The sequence below is a fragment of the Solanum lycopersicum genome, chromosome 6, assembly GCF_036512215.1.
Source record: "Solanum lycopersicum chromosome 6, SLM_r2.1".
Taxonomy (NCBI): domain Eukaryota; kingdom Viridiplantae; phylum Streptophyta; class Magnoliopsida; order Solanales; family Solanaceae; genus Solanum; species Solanum lycopersicum.
The window spans coordinates 7,701,736-7,720,373 of NC_090805.1; the positions used below are offsets into that span (position 1 = coordinate 7,701,736).

Consider the following 18,638-nt stretch of genomic DNA (forward strand, 5'->3'; position numbering starts at 1 on the left):
AAATGGAATATGGGTGGGGTGGGATGATAGAAAATAGGCAATTTTATTTATTTATTTTTACTGAAAAACTAGTTATTTTTAAATTATTATTTTTACATTCAAATGTCACATGTCAACTTTTAATTAGTCATCATATCATGCCATCCGCAAGTGTGTTACACACACTTTGTAATTATAGTTGAATGACAAAAAGTATCAAAATGGCATAACAGACCCTACTTGAGGTGTTTAAAATAAATAAAATCTTCTTGAGGTGTATAAGTGAAAATTGATGTTAAATTTAAGGGGTTGCCGATGGGTTCAACTCATTAATTGACTATAGAAGTCTCAATCAGCAAGGTGTTGATGGTTGACATTCCTACTTCTTTGCATGAGTGTTATTTGTAGTTTTGATGATGTGACAAACTCAGGGACCTTGTAAAGGTACCAGGTCCTCAACATAAGTTTTGATGATGAGACAAACTCAGGGACCTTGTAAAGGTACCAGGTTCTCCACATGAGTTTTGATGATGTGACAAACTCAGGGACCTTGTAAAGGTACCAGGTTCTCAACATGAATAGCTCATTGACTGCCAGCTGGAGAAGGTACAGAAAGTGGGTCCATATTTCCCAACGGCGTCAGAAAAGTCAGACCTTTCCAACCAATGACAAGAGTTTAAGGAAAGAGAATTGTCTATACAATGTCACTTTTCTTAACATTATTCTTTAGTTTTTGCAACTTGAAAAAGTACTCTCAAGAACTCTTGCAACGGCTATAGAAAATCAAAGTGAAGAATTATTTTATAACAGCCGAAAACTCAGGTGCATATCGTGTAGTTGTTGGAGAATATATTATTTTGGTCTTACATTGTAAACTCTTCCTAAATCTATAAAGGAATCAGTGTGGTGGATGTTGAAATTCTAAGTTGTCTAGAGGGATAGCTTAGTGGGTAGAATAACTTCTACGTAGGCTTATCAAGCAATAGAGTTATGCTTGATCGTGAGATTAAAAACTTTTTCTCACATTTGTGTAACTGGTTTTATTTTTGCTTACGAAGATTAGTGAAATAATTGTGAAAATCCTGTGAGACAGGTCATGATTTTACTCCCTTAAGCAAGGAGGTTTCCACGTAAAATTGTTGTGTTGTTAAGCTGCATTTACTTTCTGTTACATTCCTGTTTGTGTGTCAAGGGACCTTATCCATTGACTGATAAGTGGACGCATATATTCTAACAAGTTGTATCAGAGCAGGCACTTTCTATCTGGCTAACACCAAGAGAGTGACATCTGTTCTAGAATGGCTGCTCCACTTAATCTAAAAGAAGGTCAGTCTTCAACTAGACCTCCTCGTTTCAATGGACACTTTTACAGTTGGTGGAAAGTCAGAATGCATGATTTTCTTATGACTGAAGACAGTGAGCTATGGGATATTGTCTTAGATGGACCACTTATTCCAATGATTGAAGAGAAAGATGGAGAAAAAAATAGGCTTGTTCCTAAGCCTAGACAAAAATATGATGAAGCTGATAGGAAGAAGATCGAAAAAGGTTACAAAGCAAAGACACTTCTTGTCTGTGGGATAGGGCCAGATGATTTCAATCATGTCTCAGCCTGTGAGTCTGCAAAAGAGATCTGGGATTGCTTAAAAACAGCTCATGAGGGAACTGAACAAGTAAAAGAGTCAAAGATTGATATGCTCACTTCTTTGTATGAAAATTTCAAAATGAAAGAAGGTGAAACTATTCATGAAATGTTCACTAAATTGTCATCCATCAAATGAGTTGAGAAGCCTAAGAGAACCTATCAGTATGAGCAAGCAAGTCAGGAAAGTGCTTCGAATCTTTCTCAAGTCTTGGGAAAGTAAGGTTGATGTTATTACTGAAGCAAAAGATCTGAAAGTGTTAACAATGGATGCTCTCATTGGAAATCTAAAAACTCATGAGATGAATCGAAATCATGATCAATCAAAGAAGGAAGTCAAAAAGGATAAGTCTTTGATGCTGAAATACAAATCTAAAGAGGACTCCAATGATAATGATATGGCTTATCTCATCAATAGATTTCAGAAGATTGTGAGAAAGAACAAAGGTTTTAAAAGGGGAGCAATTGTTCCTTAAACTGCCACTCAAAATGATACATGTTACAAGTGTGGAAAAGATGGGAACTTTATAAGAGATTGTCCTTTACTCAAGGCTGAAAACAAAGAATATCAAAAATCAAGAAGTGATAAAGAGAAGAGAAGGGAGCTGGTACTCAATAAAAATGATCGAAAAACTACTGCTGATTATATGGTCAAAAAGGCTCTTATTGCATGGGGAGACACCTCAAGTGACTTTGAAGATCCTGATGAACCAAATGATGTGTCAATGGTGGTGGTTCATGAAGAGAAACCATATTCAATGATATGTTTGCTTTCTTGGCTCATTCAGAAAATGAAGAAGAGGAGGACAAGGTAACTCTTTTTGATATGAAACATGATTTGAATACTTATTCTCTTAAACAATTGAGAACATTAGCAAATGCTATGATTGATTCAGTAATTGAATTAACTTCTTAAAGAGACATTATGAATGTTGAGCTTGATAGTTTAAATGAAAACAAAGATAAAATGGAAGAGAAAATGTTGAAAATAGAAGATAAAATGGCTTCTCTGGAATCTGACAAGACTGAACTTAAAAAATAGTTGCATCAGATAAATGAACAAGCTGAAAAAGCAAAAGGGAAGGTCTAATGGTTTACAAGTTGAAATTGAAGAAAAACTGAAAACCTCTGAGACAAATCTTGGGTTGGCTTTGAGAAGAGAAACAACTTAGAAAGAGATATTGTCAAACTTAAAGATGAACTTGAAAAATATCTTACGTGGACAAAAAAATCTGCTAAGTTGCTGTCTAATGTAACAAATCAGAGTAATTTCAATAAGAAAGGTCTAGGAAGTTTGAATATTACTCCTTCTTTTAATCCTCATAACAAATATGTTTTTGTGTCTGACAATTTGTTATGCCTTCATTGTGGTAAAAATGAGCATTTAAAAGAAGAGTGTACTGCTTGGAAAAAGTCTTATGAAAGACTCTCTAAGTATACAGAGAAGCAAAGAGTATCAAAAGAGAGACCTGGTCCCACAAAACAATTCTCAACTAAAAGGTTTTCAAAGATTGGATCTGATTCTGCTCCAAAATCATTTGTCAAAAAGAATCCAAAACTACCCTATTGGACTAGAAACAATCTGATCACTCCCTTGTCTGCCTTCTGGGAACTCAAATTGAAATGGGTTCCCAAGCCTAACAAGTGATTCTTACTGCAGGTGAGTGAGAGGAGCAGCAATCAATATTGGTATATGAACATTGGATGCTCAAAACATATGACTGGTGATATCAAAAATTTCCTCTCACTCAAGACACTTCAGGGAGGAGGTGTCTCTTTTGGTGATGGAAAGAAGGGGTATATTTTAGGAGTTGGTAACGTGGGAAAATCACTCGGAGAATCAATTGATAATGTGTATCATGTCAGTGGATTGAAGTATAGTCTTTTGAGTGTATCTCAAATTTGTGATTAGGGAAATGAAGTGAAGTTTACTTCTGAGAAGTGCACTGTAGTTAATCTAACTACAAAGAAAGTGATTCTTAATGCCTTTAGAAGTAAAAACATGTAACTGGCTAACTTAGAAATGACTCATGGAGATGATCTGACATGTCTTAGTGCTCAAAAGAAAATGCTAATCTGTGGCATCGTAGACTAGGGCATGTGAGCTCATCTTTATTGAATAAACTGATTTCTAAGGACCTAGTCCTAGGTTTTCGAGAGTTAAAATTTTGTGAAGACAAAATTTGTGAAGCGTGTGTTAAAGGAAAACAAATCAGATCATCCTTCAAGTCAAAGAAGCAAGTAACATCATCAAGAGTACTTGAGCTGCTACTCATGGATTTATGTGGACCTTTGAAGGTTCAAAGTAGAAATGGAAAGAAATACATTCTGGTGATAGTTGATGACTACTCAAGGTACACATGGACAAGATTCCTAAGATCAAAAGCAGAAACACTTGAAGAATTGTTAGTGTTTTTCAAAATGATTCAAACCAAGTTGAATCAAGTGATTGTTGGAATTAGGTATGATCATGGAATTGAGTTTGAAAACTCAAAACTTGATCAATTCTCCATGAAAAATGGTATTAGTCACAATTTTTCTGCTCCAAGAACTCCTCAACAAAATGGAGTAGTGGAAAGGAAAAACAGAACCTTGGTAAACATTGCAAGGACCATGATTATTGATTCAAATCTTCCTCAAAGTTTCTGGGCTAAAGACGTCAACACAGCATGTCATGTTACTAACAGATGTCTGATAAGGTCTTTATTGTATAAGACTCCCTATGAGTTTCTCAACAATAGAAAACCTATGTTGAGTTATCTTAGCAAATTTGGTTGCAAATGTTTTGTGTTGAACAATGGAAAAGATGATCTAAGAAAATTTGATCCTAGAAGTGATGAAAGAGTGTTTGTTGGATACTCTTCATCAAGTAAAGCATGCAAAGTCTTCAAAAAAAGAACTCAATGTATTTAAGAACGTATTCATGTTGTATTTGAGGAAGATGGAAATTTGAAAAGTAATGCATCAAATGATGAAGATGAGTTGATTAAGCTGTTTAATTCACTAAAAATTGAAGGAAGTGAAGCTAGTACAAATGATCAGTTGAGGAATGACAATCATAATGATAATCATAGTCTATCTGAAAGACTGATGAAGTTGAAAAATGTGATGAGGTACCTGGTACCATTCTGAACTCCAGTCAGAATACCTCAAACTCTCCAGAAAATGATGAGTTCCTTGAAGAAGAAGAGCATAGTGATCAGCTGAACCAGTCGACTTTGAGACCACGGTGGACACATAGTTCATCACATCCACTTGATAATCTTATCTCACCCTTAAATTATGGGATTCACACTATATCAAAAACAAGGAATCTAGTTGCATTTTCAACGTTTATATCATCTATTGAGCCTAAGAATGTGAAAGAAACATTAGGTGATGCAGATTGGATCAATTCAATGCAAGAAGAAGTTCATTAGTTTGAAAGAAGTAATGTGTGGTACCTGGTTCCTCGACCTGTTGGCAGAACAGTGATAGGAACCAGATGGGTTTTCAAAAACAAGTTTGATGAAAATGGTGCGATTACAAGAAACAAATCCAGATTAGTTGTTCAAGGATACAATCAGGAGGACGGAATAGACTATGATGAAACTTTTGCTCCTGTTGCAAGGATGGAGGCTATCAGAATTCTAATAGCTTTTACAGCATTCATGGGATTCAAGCTGCATCAAATGGATGTCAAGAGTGCGTTTCTTTTGTCTCATTTTATTTCGCTAGTTATTTTCATTCATTTAGGAATAGAAACCCCCCTTTTTATCATTTTATGATTTCCAAGGAAGTAATTGACTGAACAATAGTAATAATAGATTGAAGTAAAGTCTAAACTATTTTCCTCGTGGGAACGATCCCGACCTCACTAGTTGGGTTATTTACTTGACACGACCGCTTTACTTCTTATTTGAAAAGTAAGTTTGAGCGTATCAAATTTTGGCGCCGATGCCGGGGAAAGTACCTTTTAGATTAACTTAAACTTATTACAATAGTTTAGTTGATATTTTCTTGATTTTACTTTGTTTTATTATTTTCGATTCGTGCAGAACCACCCTCCTTGTATGCCAAATACATGGAGAGGAAGAGAACCCTTGTTTCCCTATGATCACGAATTAGAGTGTATATTACGCAACATGAATAGAAACTTGGGAATTAATGATGATGGTCCAAACCAGAACATCCCAGCTCCTGTTGATGTTCATAGTCAATTGTTACCCGATGCTCCGGGTAAACACCAACAGAGGGGACAAAATCCCGCTCCACAGCCCCAAGCATACTACAGAGGCTATGACAACATAGCAGACTCCGATGGGTCACTTGTCTTGCCTCCTCTACCACCAGGCCACACCTTCATAGTAACTAGTAGCCTGAAGCAAATGCTCACTACCGGAGGTTTATTATTAGGGCTACCTTCTGAGGATCCACATACATATAGCTAAGTTAAGGGCAGTGTGTAAAAGTTGTTTAGGGAGGCCTGACTTGGACTTGGATGTAATAGGACTTAGAGTGTTTCCTCTCTCACTGACGGGAAAGGCTGCTATATGGTTCACTGAGCTCCCTTAAAACTCAATTTTCACTTGGAACCAACTAAGGGATGTTTTGTTAGCACGCTACTATCCGTTCTCCAAGAAACTAAACCACTAAGACAGAGTGAACAACTTTGTGGCACTACCAGGAGAGTCAGTTAGTAGTTCTTCGGATAGATTCACCTCGTTCTTGAGAAGCGTCCCAAATCACCGTATAGATAATGAGTCACTGAAGGAATACTTCTATCGGTGACATGATGATAATAATAAAGCAGTGTTGGACACTATAGCAGGTGGATCTTATGGGGAGTGTCCTTATGCTGAGATTGCTGAAAAATTAGAGAAAATCTCCCGGAATAATAAAGCTTGGAGTACTAGGAAGTCAGATACCGGGAGAAATACCTTTGCAGTACAGTCCACTCACAACCCAGCCACAGATGAGATTCGTGAAGAAATGGCTCAGATGAGAACTGAGCTTGTGTTGGTACTAAAACTTGTCACTGGGGGTGCAGAAAATATAAATGCAGTCAACTACTTGTAGAAACCACCGCCAAAAAATGATGAGTGTTATTAAGAGAAGGATTCCTATGCGGTAAATAAGCATACGGGGGGTTTCCGACCAAGTGCCCAAGTCTCTAATCAGTAGAATTGACTCCAAGGTCAGGGGAACCAAGGTCGGAACTATGGTAACTACAACCGTGAGGGTCATTATGTCCGAGATGGAAACTACAACTGCGACAACAACTTCAACAGGGGTAACTATTGTTATAGAAATGACAGGAATGAGACCTATGTTCCTCCTCAAAATCGTGAAGTTACTCCTAGGGATGGTGGAGGTAGTATGGCGCGAGTTGAGGATATGTTGCATAAAATAATGAGGAGGTTCGATGCTAGTGATGAGCACAATAAAGAGTTGAGGAATGATTTAGCGGGTATTGGGCAAAAAGTCGATACACATGCAATATCGATTAAGCAACTTGAGTTACAATTGGCCCAATTATATGCGACTGTGAACACACGGCAACCGGGCACTCTTCCTAGCAACATTGTCCAAAATCTGAAAAATGATGGACATTGTATGGCAATCACTACTCTCGGTGGCAAGCAGACCATTGACCCACCTATGCCAAATAATGAGAAAAAGGTGACAAAAGATACTGATAATGTGGTAGATATTAATGGTGAAGTAGAGGATAACACTACAAAAGATGTTGAAGTGCCTGAAAAGGTAACTCCCATGCCTAGGCCACCACCCCCATTTCCTCAAAGATTATTGAAAAAGACCGAGGATGGTAAATATCGGCGTTTTATAACAATGTTGAAACAACTTTCTATCAATGTCCCTTTGGTAGAAGCTTTAGAACAAATGCCCGGTTACGCCAAGTTTATGAATGATCTGGTTACAAAGAAAAGATCGGTCACTTTTGAGGATGATGATAGAATGCAGCACTGTAGTGCTATTGCTACAAGATCTCTGGTACAAAAGAAAGAAGATCCGGGTGCGTTCACTATTCCTTGTACAATCGGGCTATTACATTTTGCGAAAGCATTATGTAGTCTGGGGGCAAGCATAAATCTCATGCCCCTCTCGATTTACAAGAAGTTGGGTTTGGGTGACCCAAAGCCCAATGTGATGCAGCTACTAATGGTTGATCAAACAGTGAAAAGGCCTATAGGGATACTCCATGATGTCCTAGTAAAAGTGGAGTCATTCATATTTCCAGCAGATTTTGTTATTCTTGATTACGAAGTCAATTTTGAAATGCCTATTATTCTTGGGAGGTCCTTCCTTGCTACAGGTAGAGCCTTAGTTAATATGGAGAAGGGGCAGATGAAATTTCGGTTGAACAATGAGGAAGTGACCTTTAACATTTTTAGGTCCATGAGGCAGAGTGGTGAGCTCCAATGGTATCTGCTATATCCTACAACATTGGTGAGACATCTGAGACACAAATAGAAGAACGTCTAGGTGTGGAAGCATTAGAGGCAGTGATAATGAATTTTGATAGTGATTGCATTGAAGAGTATGAGTCATTAGTCGTGGATCTTGATCAAGGTGATGTTCGGTTTAAACCGAAGAAATATGAGTTAGATATGACGAATCGCGAGTCCCCACCCGCGAAACCATCTATAGAAGAGGCTCCAAAGTTAGAACTAAAAGCTCTCCCACCTCATCTCAGGTATGAATTCTTAGGAAATGGTGACACTTTGCCGGTAATCATTGCATCAGACCTGAATGAACAACAAGTTGAGAGTTTGGTGAAAGTGCTAAAAAGGTTCAAAAGAGCTATTGGGTGGACTATTGCGGACATTATTAGGATCCCTCCTGGTATTTGCTCTCATAAAATCCAACTCATGCCTAATCATAAGCCAAGTATTGAGAACCAGAGACGCTTAAATCCTCCTATGCAAGAGGTCGTAAAGAAGGAAATCATTAAGTGGTTGGATGCTAGAGTAATCTATCCGATCGCCGATAGTAGTTGGGTATGCCCTGTTCAGTGTGTACCTAAGAAAGAGGGAATGATTGTGGTCCCCAACGAAAAAGATGAACTTGTTCCAATGAGACTAGTTACTGGATGGAGGGTGTGTATGGATTACCGCAAATTAAATTCATGGACTGAAAAAGACCACTTTCCTATGCCCTTCATGGATCAGATGTTGGATAGACTTGCCGAAAAAGGGTGGTACTGTTTTCTTGATCGATATTCTGGGTATAATTAGATTTTTATTGCACCAGAAGATCAAGAGAAAGCCACTTTTACTTGTCCATATGGGACCTTTGTGTTCAAAAGAATGTCATTTAGGTTGTGTAATGCACCCGCCACATTTCAGAGATGTATGATGTCGACATTTTCCGACATAGTGGAAGATACTATAGAAGTTTTTATGAAGGATTTTTCTGTGGTTGGTGATTCATTCAAGCGGTGTTTGAAAAATTTGTCTGAGGTCCTTAAGAGATGTGAAGACTGCAATTTAGTACTGAATTGGGAAAAATGTCATTTCATGGTGAAAGAAGGTATTGTTTTGGGTCATCGCATTTTAGAAAAGGGCATAGAGGTTGATCGAGCTAAAGTCGATGTAATAGAGAGACTTCCCCCACCGATCTCTGTGAAAGGTATGAGAAGCTTTCTTGGGCATGCAGGTTTTTACCGGAGATTCATCAAAGACTTTTCAAAGATTGCACATCCATTGTGCAAACTGCTGGAGAAAGATTGTAAATTTTGTTTTGATGAATCTTCTCATAAAGCATTTGGTGAACTAAAAAAAAAATTGGCGTCTGCACGTATCATTATTTTTCCGAATTTGAACAGTCCATTTGAGGTGATGTGCGATGCTAGTGGGGTTGCTCTTAGTGTAGTATTGGGATAAAGAAAGAACAAAATCCTTCACCCCATTTACTATGCTAGTAAAGCCCTAAATGAAGCTCAGAAGAACTACACAGTGACTGAGCAAGAACTCCTTGCAGTAGTTTTTTCTTTTGATAAATTCCGCTCCTATTTGGTTGGTACTAGAGTTATAGTGCATGCAGACCACTCAGCATTGAGATATTTGATGGCAAAGAAGGATGCGAAACCTAGGTTGATTCGTTGGGTACTTTAATTCTACATGAATTTGAGTTTGAAGTGATGGATAGAAAAGGAACTGAAAATAAAGTTGCTGATCATTTGTCCCGTCTAGAGGATGAAGTTATGAGAGAGTTGGGGGATAAGAGTGACATTGATGATACTTTTCCCGATAAGCATGTATTGGCTGCTTCACAAGACTTGATTCCATGGTTCGCAGATTTTGCAAACTATCTGGCTAGTGATATTGTTCCATCGGACTTGTCCTTTCATCAAAGAAAAAGTTCATGTACGATGTGAAGAAGTTCTTTTGGGATGAACCATACTTATATAGGAGTTGTGCCGACGGGCATATTCGGCGTTGTGTGCCAGAATGTGAGATGTTGAGTGTGTTGGAAGCATGTCATTCCTCACCCGTTGGTGGACATCACAGCAGTATCCAAACCTCTCATATGATATTACAATGTGGTTACTATTGGACAACTCTTCATCAAGATGCTCATGAGTTTGCTAAAGCATGTGATAGATGCTAACGAAATGGTGGCATTTCAAGAAAGCAAGAACTCCCTCTAAACCCTATTCTTGTGATTGATTTATTTGATGTTTGGGGTATTGACTTTATGGGCCCTTTTGTGAGTTCTCATGGAATGAAGTACATTATAGTAGCGGTTTATTATGTATCTAAATGGGTCAAATTCACCGCCCTCTCAAACAATGAAGGGAAGACTGTCATTGCATTCCTAAAAAAGTACATATTCTCTCGTTTTTGCACCTCAAGGGCAATTATTAGTGATGGGGGCTCCCACTTCTGCAATAGATTGTTCAAGGGGTTATTGGAGAAATATGGGGTTCGCCATAATGTGGCCACTCCTTACCACCATCAAACTAGTGGGCAAGTTGACATGTCAAATCGGGAGATCAAACAGATATTGTCACAAATAGTGAACGCTAGTAGAACGGATTGGTCAAGGAGGCTTGATGATGCCCTTTGGGCCTGCCGGACAGAGTATACACTCCCATACGTATGTCTCTATACCAACTTGTATATGGGAAAGCTTGTCATCTTCTGGTTAAGTTAGAGCATAAAAGCCATATGGGCTATGAAGAAGTTGAAAAAAGATTGGAACGAAGCTGCAGAACAACGGTTAACTGGGTTGAATGAACTCGATGAATTTCGCCTGAAATCTTATGAAAGCTCATCCCTATACAAAGAAAAGATGAAGAAGTATCATGACAAAAAATTGAAAAACGAGAGTTTATGGATTTGGTGCTTTTATTCAATTCTAGGTTGCGCTTGTTTTCGGGCAAGCTCAAGTCCAAATGGACTGTTCCTTACTTGGTTACCCAACTATTCCCTCATGGAGCAGTTGAGTTGGAAACTAAGGAAGGTGTGCGGATCAAGGTGAATGGACAACGCATAAAATCTATTCTCGGGCATGCTGAATCGGTGAATGAAGTGATCGAGGCATACCATCTTGATGAAGTCTGAGTAATCAAGTGTCCTCAATCATGCCGCGATGTTAAATCAGGCGCTTGATGGGAGGCAACCCAATACTTATAGTTTTTCTTTCTAGTAATGGTAGCATTTTCTACTAATGGGTTTTTAATTTGCAGGCACATCACCAGGAAATTCTGCAGAAAATTACTCTACAGTAGTCACTGACGGATAGAGTGATGGACCGTTTCAACTGTGACGGACCGTCGCATGAATCCGTCGTGCCAGGTACGTCTTTCTGTTAATTTTAAACTAGGGCACAAGCGACGGAACCAACGATGGATCATCACATATGAGACGGACCATTGTCCTGAAATCATCGCGTCATTAATGAGGCATACCCGACCCGAACCGGCTGGGGGGTTTTAAAAAAAATCAAAATTTAAAACCCCCAACCCTTCATTTCACCCCATTCCTTCACTCTTCCTCCTATTTCCCTCCCTTTTCAACTTCCAAAATCATCTCTTTCTTCAACCGATCATTTTCCCCAAATTTTCCAAAAAGCTAAAAGTCATCATCTACTAGACTGCGAGCTACTGCTGTGGGTGTCTACTTGATCACCAAGTACCTTTCCCTCTTGTTTTTCTCAAAGTCTTAGGTATGTGTCTCTAATTTTTACTTATTTATATTGCATTTTTGTTTATCAATTAGTAGTAGTCTAGTTCTTCTTGATACTTTCATTCTTTATCAAATTTTGTCTGATCTAGGTTAAAAAAATTCCCAAAATTGTCGTGTTAAAACCCTAGAAATAAGTGCCTTAGCATTGCTAGTTTACTAGGTATTTGGGTTAGACAAATGTAGGTCAAAACACTACCAATTCGATTTGGGTCATAGGGGATGAATGAGGCATCTCCAGTTCTGTCACTGAGTTACAGAACGAGACCCCGGTGACGGACCATCGTATTCACGACAGACCGTCATAGGGTCCATTCCAACCGCCCTAACACTCCACTGTCCAATTTTTCTCCAAGTGTCCACCAAAGGCCACATGTGACGGACTGTTGTTCCCACGACGGTCCATCCTACACAACCGTTCTGGTTGACAAAGATCCTATTCCTAAGGGTCTCTGATTTTTTCTAAGTGTCCTTCAATGGACACATGCGATGGACCGTCATACCTACGACGGTCCGTCCTGCACAACCGTTCTGGTTGTAAGAGACCCTTTTTCTAAGGGTCTCTCTCTATTTTTCTAAGTGTCCTAAAAAGAAAAACTATGATGGATCGTCATACCCTCGACAATCCGTCATGCATGACCGTCATGACGGTCAGAGAACCTTCTCCTAGGGTCTCCATATTTCTTTTAAGTGTCCTCTGACGAAAACCTACAACGGACCGTCGTACCTGTGACAGTCCGTCCTGCATGACCGTTTCGATGGTTAGAGACCCCTCTCCTAAGGGTTTCCATATTTTTTTCAAGTGTCCTCTAACGGACACCTACGACGGACCGTCGTACTTGTGACGGTCCATCCTGCACATACTGTCATACTTTTCAGAGATTCTCCTTCAGGGTTCTCCATATAAACATAGTCTATGTAAGACACGACGGACTCCTTGACGGTCCGTCGTACTCACGATGAACCGTCACCTGGTCTGTTGTGTTTCACTGTTACTATAGCAATGTCATTTTATTTTAATTTTTTTATTTATTTTGTGTGGTTTTTCTTGTCTTGTTTGCTTCTTCTAGTACTAATATTGATCCTTTAGAGGTACTATCTACTATGGCACCAAAACAAGATCGAGTCTATGCACACGGGTGATCGAAGTCTGTCTGCCCACCTGGTCATTGGCTCTAATTATGAGTGTGACCCCGAGTACGTGCCCCCAAGCACTTCCACCTCATCCCATGCTGCACGTGCTGCCAGAGCCAAACCCAAAAAGTTGGCGTCCGTCGTAGTCACTACCTCTCAGTCTGATGTGGAGTGCACACTGACCAACACACCTTCTAGGTCAGCCACTAATGAAGAAGGAGTGTCTGGCTCCTTAGGAGTTTCGTGGTCGGAGGAAGCCTTGGGATCTATTGAGGTTCCCGCACCCACCACCGCTGCAGTGTCGGCCTCGTATGATGAGGCTGACAGTTCGGAATCCACACCCGGTTCACCAGCTCGTGCTCTCACCCTAGTTACTGACCAGCCCAACCAGTGGTGTGTCGACGGGCAGTTTCAAGTCTATTCCGATGCAAAGTTCCTGAATGACAATGTAGTTATGACTCGGACACTTACATTGGAGCGGCAGGTCCTTACGGGAAGTCTCCCGACGATGCCTAAGATCCACAATCTCTTCACTAGACATCGACTGGAGTGGACAGCACGTCTGTTGGCGCATCTTATGTAGCGAATCTCCGATCATAGATTGATAGGCGGGCTGCCACCGTCAAATAGGCCCCACTGGAGCAGGTCCGAGTACGATGAGAATGTTGATCCTAATCGAACCCCTCTCACTATCGAGTTTGACTACCGATGGCAGATTGTCAAAGATGGCCAATTTATGCGTGAGCCATCGCTAAGAGAGACCACCAAGAGGTGGATGGCCCTGCACTTGTCCGTTGATGGAGAGGGTACCGACTGGGTGACTAAGCCGAAGGGGGCCATTAAGAAGGCCAACCTGACTTTCACGACAAAGTTTTTGTGGTTGATTGTCCGCCACTACCTTTCCCCACAGCCGCTGATAATATCGTCACATGGGATCGAGCAGTACTGATGGCAGCAATGATAGCCGGGTTTGAGGTGGATTTTGCGTCGCTTCTACAGGCGGTCATGCACGAGAGGGATTTTAAGGTCACAACTACTTACCCTTTCCCGTGCATGATATTTTCTTTATGCAGATTCGCAGGTGTGCCTATATGGCACATTGATCATCTCAAGACCCTTCTGGGCACTATTGATATCGGCCTCATCAGAGATGAGGCCAATGAGTTGGCTCCACGCAGAGGGCCCCGTCCAGAGCTTCCTCCACTTGGTGACAATTTGGCTGATACGGTAGCACAGGCCCGCACGGCTACGCAGGCGCCTTACACTACACTACACCGATCGAGTCTATCTCGGGTAGTAGCACCGCCCCGAGCTCCTCTCGCTCAGCCCCTTTACCCGCTCTGGTCCCGCTTGCTAGGGTCCAGAAATTAGAGCCGCAAATGGCTAAACTTCTGTATCATATCCAGCCTTGGATGCAGAGGTCTATTACCAAGGAAGAAGAGCGCTTGGAGCAGAGAATGGTCCAGCACACAGAGTGGAAGATCGCTGAGGTTCATCAGCGCTTAGACGCCTTTGAGTTGCGAGTGCTAGCCCCTCCAGTGGATGTGTCGACCCTTAAGGTTGTGGTCGACAGTCTTCGCGCAGATATTGATATGATCTTAGAGGCTAGGGTGCCTGAGTCTGAGTCCCCTTCTATAGAGCCTGCTTAAGACACAGTGATGGCGGCCCTATTTGCCACTTTAGAGATTCCACCACCTCCCCCTCGAGAGCATGCCAAAAGGCATAGGGGTCGAGAGGAGGATGAGGCACGAGCACAGAATAAGGAGCGCCGTGAGATGGAGGATGCGAGGAGAGCCTCGCTTGCTGAGGAGGAGGCGCGTCAGATGGAAGCAGAAGAGTTAGCTGCTGAGGCTTCTAGCTCCACAACTGTGGAGATAGCGGGAGGAACTGCTGATAGTGTTGTTGATGCTGAGGACACCACTAAGGGTGTCCAGATTACAGAGGTAGTGGGTTCCGGGGAACCGGACCCACCAGCTTGCTGATCGTCGGCGCTTTGCGCCCCAGGTTTGCTTCACCTACCACTCTAGTATTTAAATTTTTTTATGCATTGGGGACAATTGCATGTCTTTTTGTTGGGGTTGGGGTAAATGGAAAGTGATTGCTAGGGTGAAGTCTGAGTAGCCCAATTCACTATCCTCTTATGGGGTTCTCTTGTCTGTGTTCTTTTTCCCCGAAAGACTGAATACTTTTTCTGTTAAACTAGCATGTCTTTATCTTGTGTACTTAGTTTAATTCTGGAGCATGATGGCTAAAATAATATCCTGATAAAATGGAAAATGATGCATGACTAGGCATAGTAATTGATAAATGTGTGGCTCTAAGCATGACATAGAGGTACACCATTGCATTACCCTTAGTCTGAAATTTCGAACTAGGTGTCTGATAATCTGGTAGAGTGATGAGATGTCAAGTGAGTGTGAGAAAGATTTGAATAGTCCACTATTTGTACTGAGCTAGAACTTGCCTGGTTAGTCCTGCTAAAAGTAAGTTGTAATATACAATTAGGAAAGGATCATAGGCTCTTATTCAATATAGCCCATTTTTAGCCTAAATAAAAAAAACAAATGAAATTTATCCTTCTTTGATCCAAATGATTTGAGCTTAAATTAGACCTTTCTTTCTCACCCCAACTGATCTTTCTGGTAATAATGTGTTGGCCTTGGTCCCTCCTTGGAAATGTGCACCTCATCTTATGCCAAAAGCATAAGTTGAGGGTAGCTAATGCAGTAAACAACCTTTTTATAGCCGATATGTCACGGAGGGCAAAAAGTCACTAAAGTATACCTAAATATACCTTACCTGACCCTGAGCCTATGTTACAAGCTAAGAAAGTCCTATCGTGATCCTAAGGGTTGTATAGCGAACTTAAAGTAGTGAAAATAAGGGCAAGATTATGGCAATAGATATGAATGAGTGTGAATTTGTTCTGAGAGTGAGTGTTGAAAAGTAATCCTTATACTCAAACTGAAATCATTGTGTGAAAAATAAGGATTTTGTTTTGAAGTGAGGACACTAGTTGCATTACCGAAAATATTAGCACTTCAGTGAGAAATTAAAGAGGATAGGTGTTAGTGCATGGTCAGTTTGTGTCATGGTCTGATTCCACATAATTCAAGGCTAATAGTGATAGCATGCACAAATATGATGAGATTAATCGGGATTGATAGCCAAATGATTGCAAAGGATAAAACATGGATACTATTGTACAAAGATTGTGTATTGAGTCATAGTGTGTCGCTTGAGGATAAACAATGAATTTAAGTTGAGGGTGTTGATATACCGTGGTTTCACGGTATTATTAATACTTTTTCCTTAAGTTTAGTGTGTCCAAAAACCTTTTTTTGATAATTTTTATGTAACTTTCTCCTTATTTGTGACGGTCCGTAGGTGGCAGCGTAGTGCAGCTGTTGAAGGAAGATGGGGAAGTCTGACCAAGTGTGGGGTTACGAAAAAACGTGACGGACCGTCGTAGCCATGACGGTCCGTCATGCAGGTTCGTCATGAAGATCAGAGAAGTAGCCCCAGTACCCATATTCCAAGAGTTCAAGTGTTTTCGAACGGAGACCCTCGACGAACTGTTGTGCTCGTAACGATCCGTTAAACCTGTTATCGAGGGTAATGAAGAGAGAAGTAGAAGAAATTTCATCAAGTATGGGACGACGGAGTCCATGACGGTCCGTCGTGACCACGACGATCCGTCGCAATGTCCGTCAATCCAGCCGCGTTTTTGACAGATTTCCAGCAAATAGAGTCCTTGTTTAATTAGGTTTTTATTTTCTATAAATAGTTCAAAAAACCTCGTTTTTGAGGTTAGACTCATGATTATTTGGTTAGGCCCTTGATTATTGTTAGATTCTTGATTATTTTGAGATTCTTTGAATTGATTGTTGGTGATTTTTGTTGATTAATCAAGCGAACTTTCGGATTTTACTCTTTCTCATTAAAGTAAGTATATGAATTCTTATACCATATATTTTAATATTGTGATTATGACTATGGGTAACTAAACTCCATAACTAGGGTTGTAGGAACCATAGGAAAATAATGAGGTAAAACCTAACTAAAATAACAATTCTAGAATAGTGTCTTGCATGTATTGATAATTCTTTCGCATAGAAGTCTTTTTAACGGATGGGCAACGTTAGAACTCGCCTTAATGCTACTTGCCGTACCAAGGAGGTACATAATAGGAAAAGAATTATCAACATAGATTTAGTGTATACTATCTAATAGGCTAGTATTGATTGGTACGAGGTAATAACTTAGTCAAATATCGAATACGATGCTTAATATGAGGTAAAAATAAGGGTTATGATAGCAACACATGTAGCCAGATCAAGGTGCGGAGTGAAATTTTCTAGATGCCGGACCAAGGATTTAGAAATAAATAACTTATCACTTTGCATGCAAGATACTAGGAAAGAATTGTTATAGTTAGACTTATCAAGTTATGAACTTGTAGGGAACACGTAAACCCTATTTACTTTGATTAATTGATAAACTCCAACATTCGAAGCTGTTAGTTGTCTCCTTTTATTTCGCTAGTTATTTTCATTCATTTAGGAATAGAAACCCCCCTTTTTATCATTTTATGCTTTCTAAGGAAGTAATTGACTGAACAATAGTAATAATAGATTGAAGTAAAGTCTAAACTATTTTCCTCGTGGGAACGATCCCGACCTTACTAGTTGGGTTATTTACTTGACACGACCGCTTTACTTCTTATTTGTGAAGTAAGTTTGAGCGTATAAATAGGGGACCTGGTCTTTTTCTATCCAGTAGGTGACACTTTTAATCTTGTTGGTTTTGCAAATGCTGATTTTGTTGGTTGTCAAGTTGACAGAAAGAGTACTTCTGCAATGGCTCATTTCCTTGGATCTTTACTCATTTCTTGGGGAACTAAGAAACAGAATTATGTAGATTTTTCAACAGCTGAAGCTGAATATGTAGCAGCTGCTGCATGATGTTCACAATTGTTATGGATTAAGCAACATTAGAGGATTTTGGTGTAATCATCAAGGTCATTCCCCTTATGTGCGACAATACTAGTGCAGTTAGTGTGGGAAAGAATCCATTTCAACACAAGAGAACTAAGCACATTGATGTTAGACATCATTTTCTGAGAGATAATGTTGAAAAGGGGAATATTGTGCTTACATATTGTCCAACGGAGGAACAAATTGCAGATATCTTCACCAAGGCTCTTAGCAAAGATCAATTTGAGAGTAATAGGTTGAAGTTGGGCATGATGACTTTGCACTGATTTCTGGATACTCAATAGTTGAATTCCTTTGATTGCTAAACTTGCAGTGCAGGTATCCTTTGTGTCAATAATATATATAAATTCAGGAAGGACTAGCAAAGCAAAGACATGGCTAGAACAGTTGAGGAATGATGATAAAGTTGTGTTATGGGACCTAGTCCCAGCCAAGGTTAGCATTTGTAAATTAATTTTGAACTGAAAAAAATGAACGTTGATAAAGCCACGTGTCAGTAAGCAGTCATTCAGACCGTTAGTCCCATCGCTTACTTTTCAAGCGACGCATCAAATCAAGGGACCTGGCACCGTTTCAATTCTTTTTAAACTCTTCTTCTTTCCTTTTTAATTCTTAATCCGTCTTGCAATATTTCATCACTATAAAAGAAAAGGGAAGAAGAGAAAAGACTAAATTTGTTTTATCCCTTTTTCTTTT

The 18,638-nt window shown here is 39.9% G+C and overlaps 1 protein-coding gene across 1 annotated transcript; it reads left to right on the forward strand.

Annotated features, from left to right (window-relative positions):
- The first annotated feature begins 1,277 nt into the window (after positions 1–1,277).
- On the forward strand, positions 1,278–1,760 carry LOC138349202 (uncharacterized). Its single transcript, XM_069299533.1, has one exon. It carries the CDS (start codon positions 1,278–1,280, stop codon positions 1,758–1,760), a length of 483 nt encoding a protein of 160 aa, XP_069155634.1.
- The last annotated feature ends 16,878 nt before the right edge of the window (positions 1,761–18,638 follow it).

Excerpts from the sequence above, each read along its gene's own strand:
- LOC138349202 (XM_069299533.1), top strand. The coding sequence starts at position 1,278 with ATGGCTGCTCCACTTAATCTAAAAGAAGGTCAGTCTTCAACTAGACCT.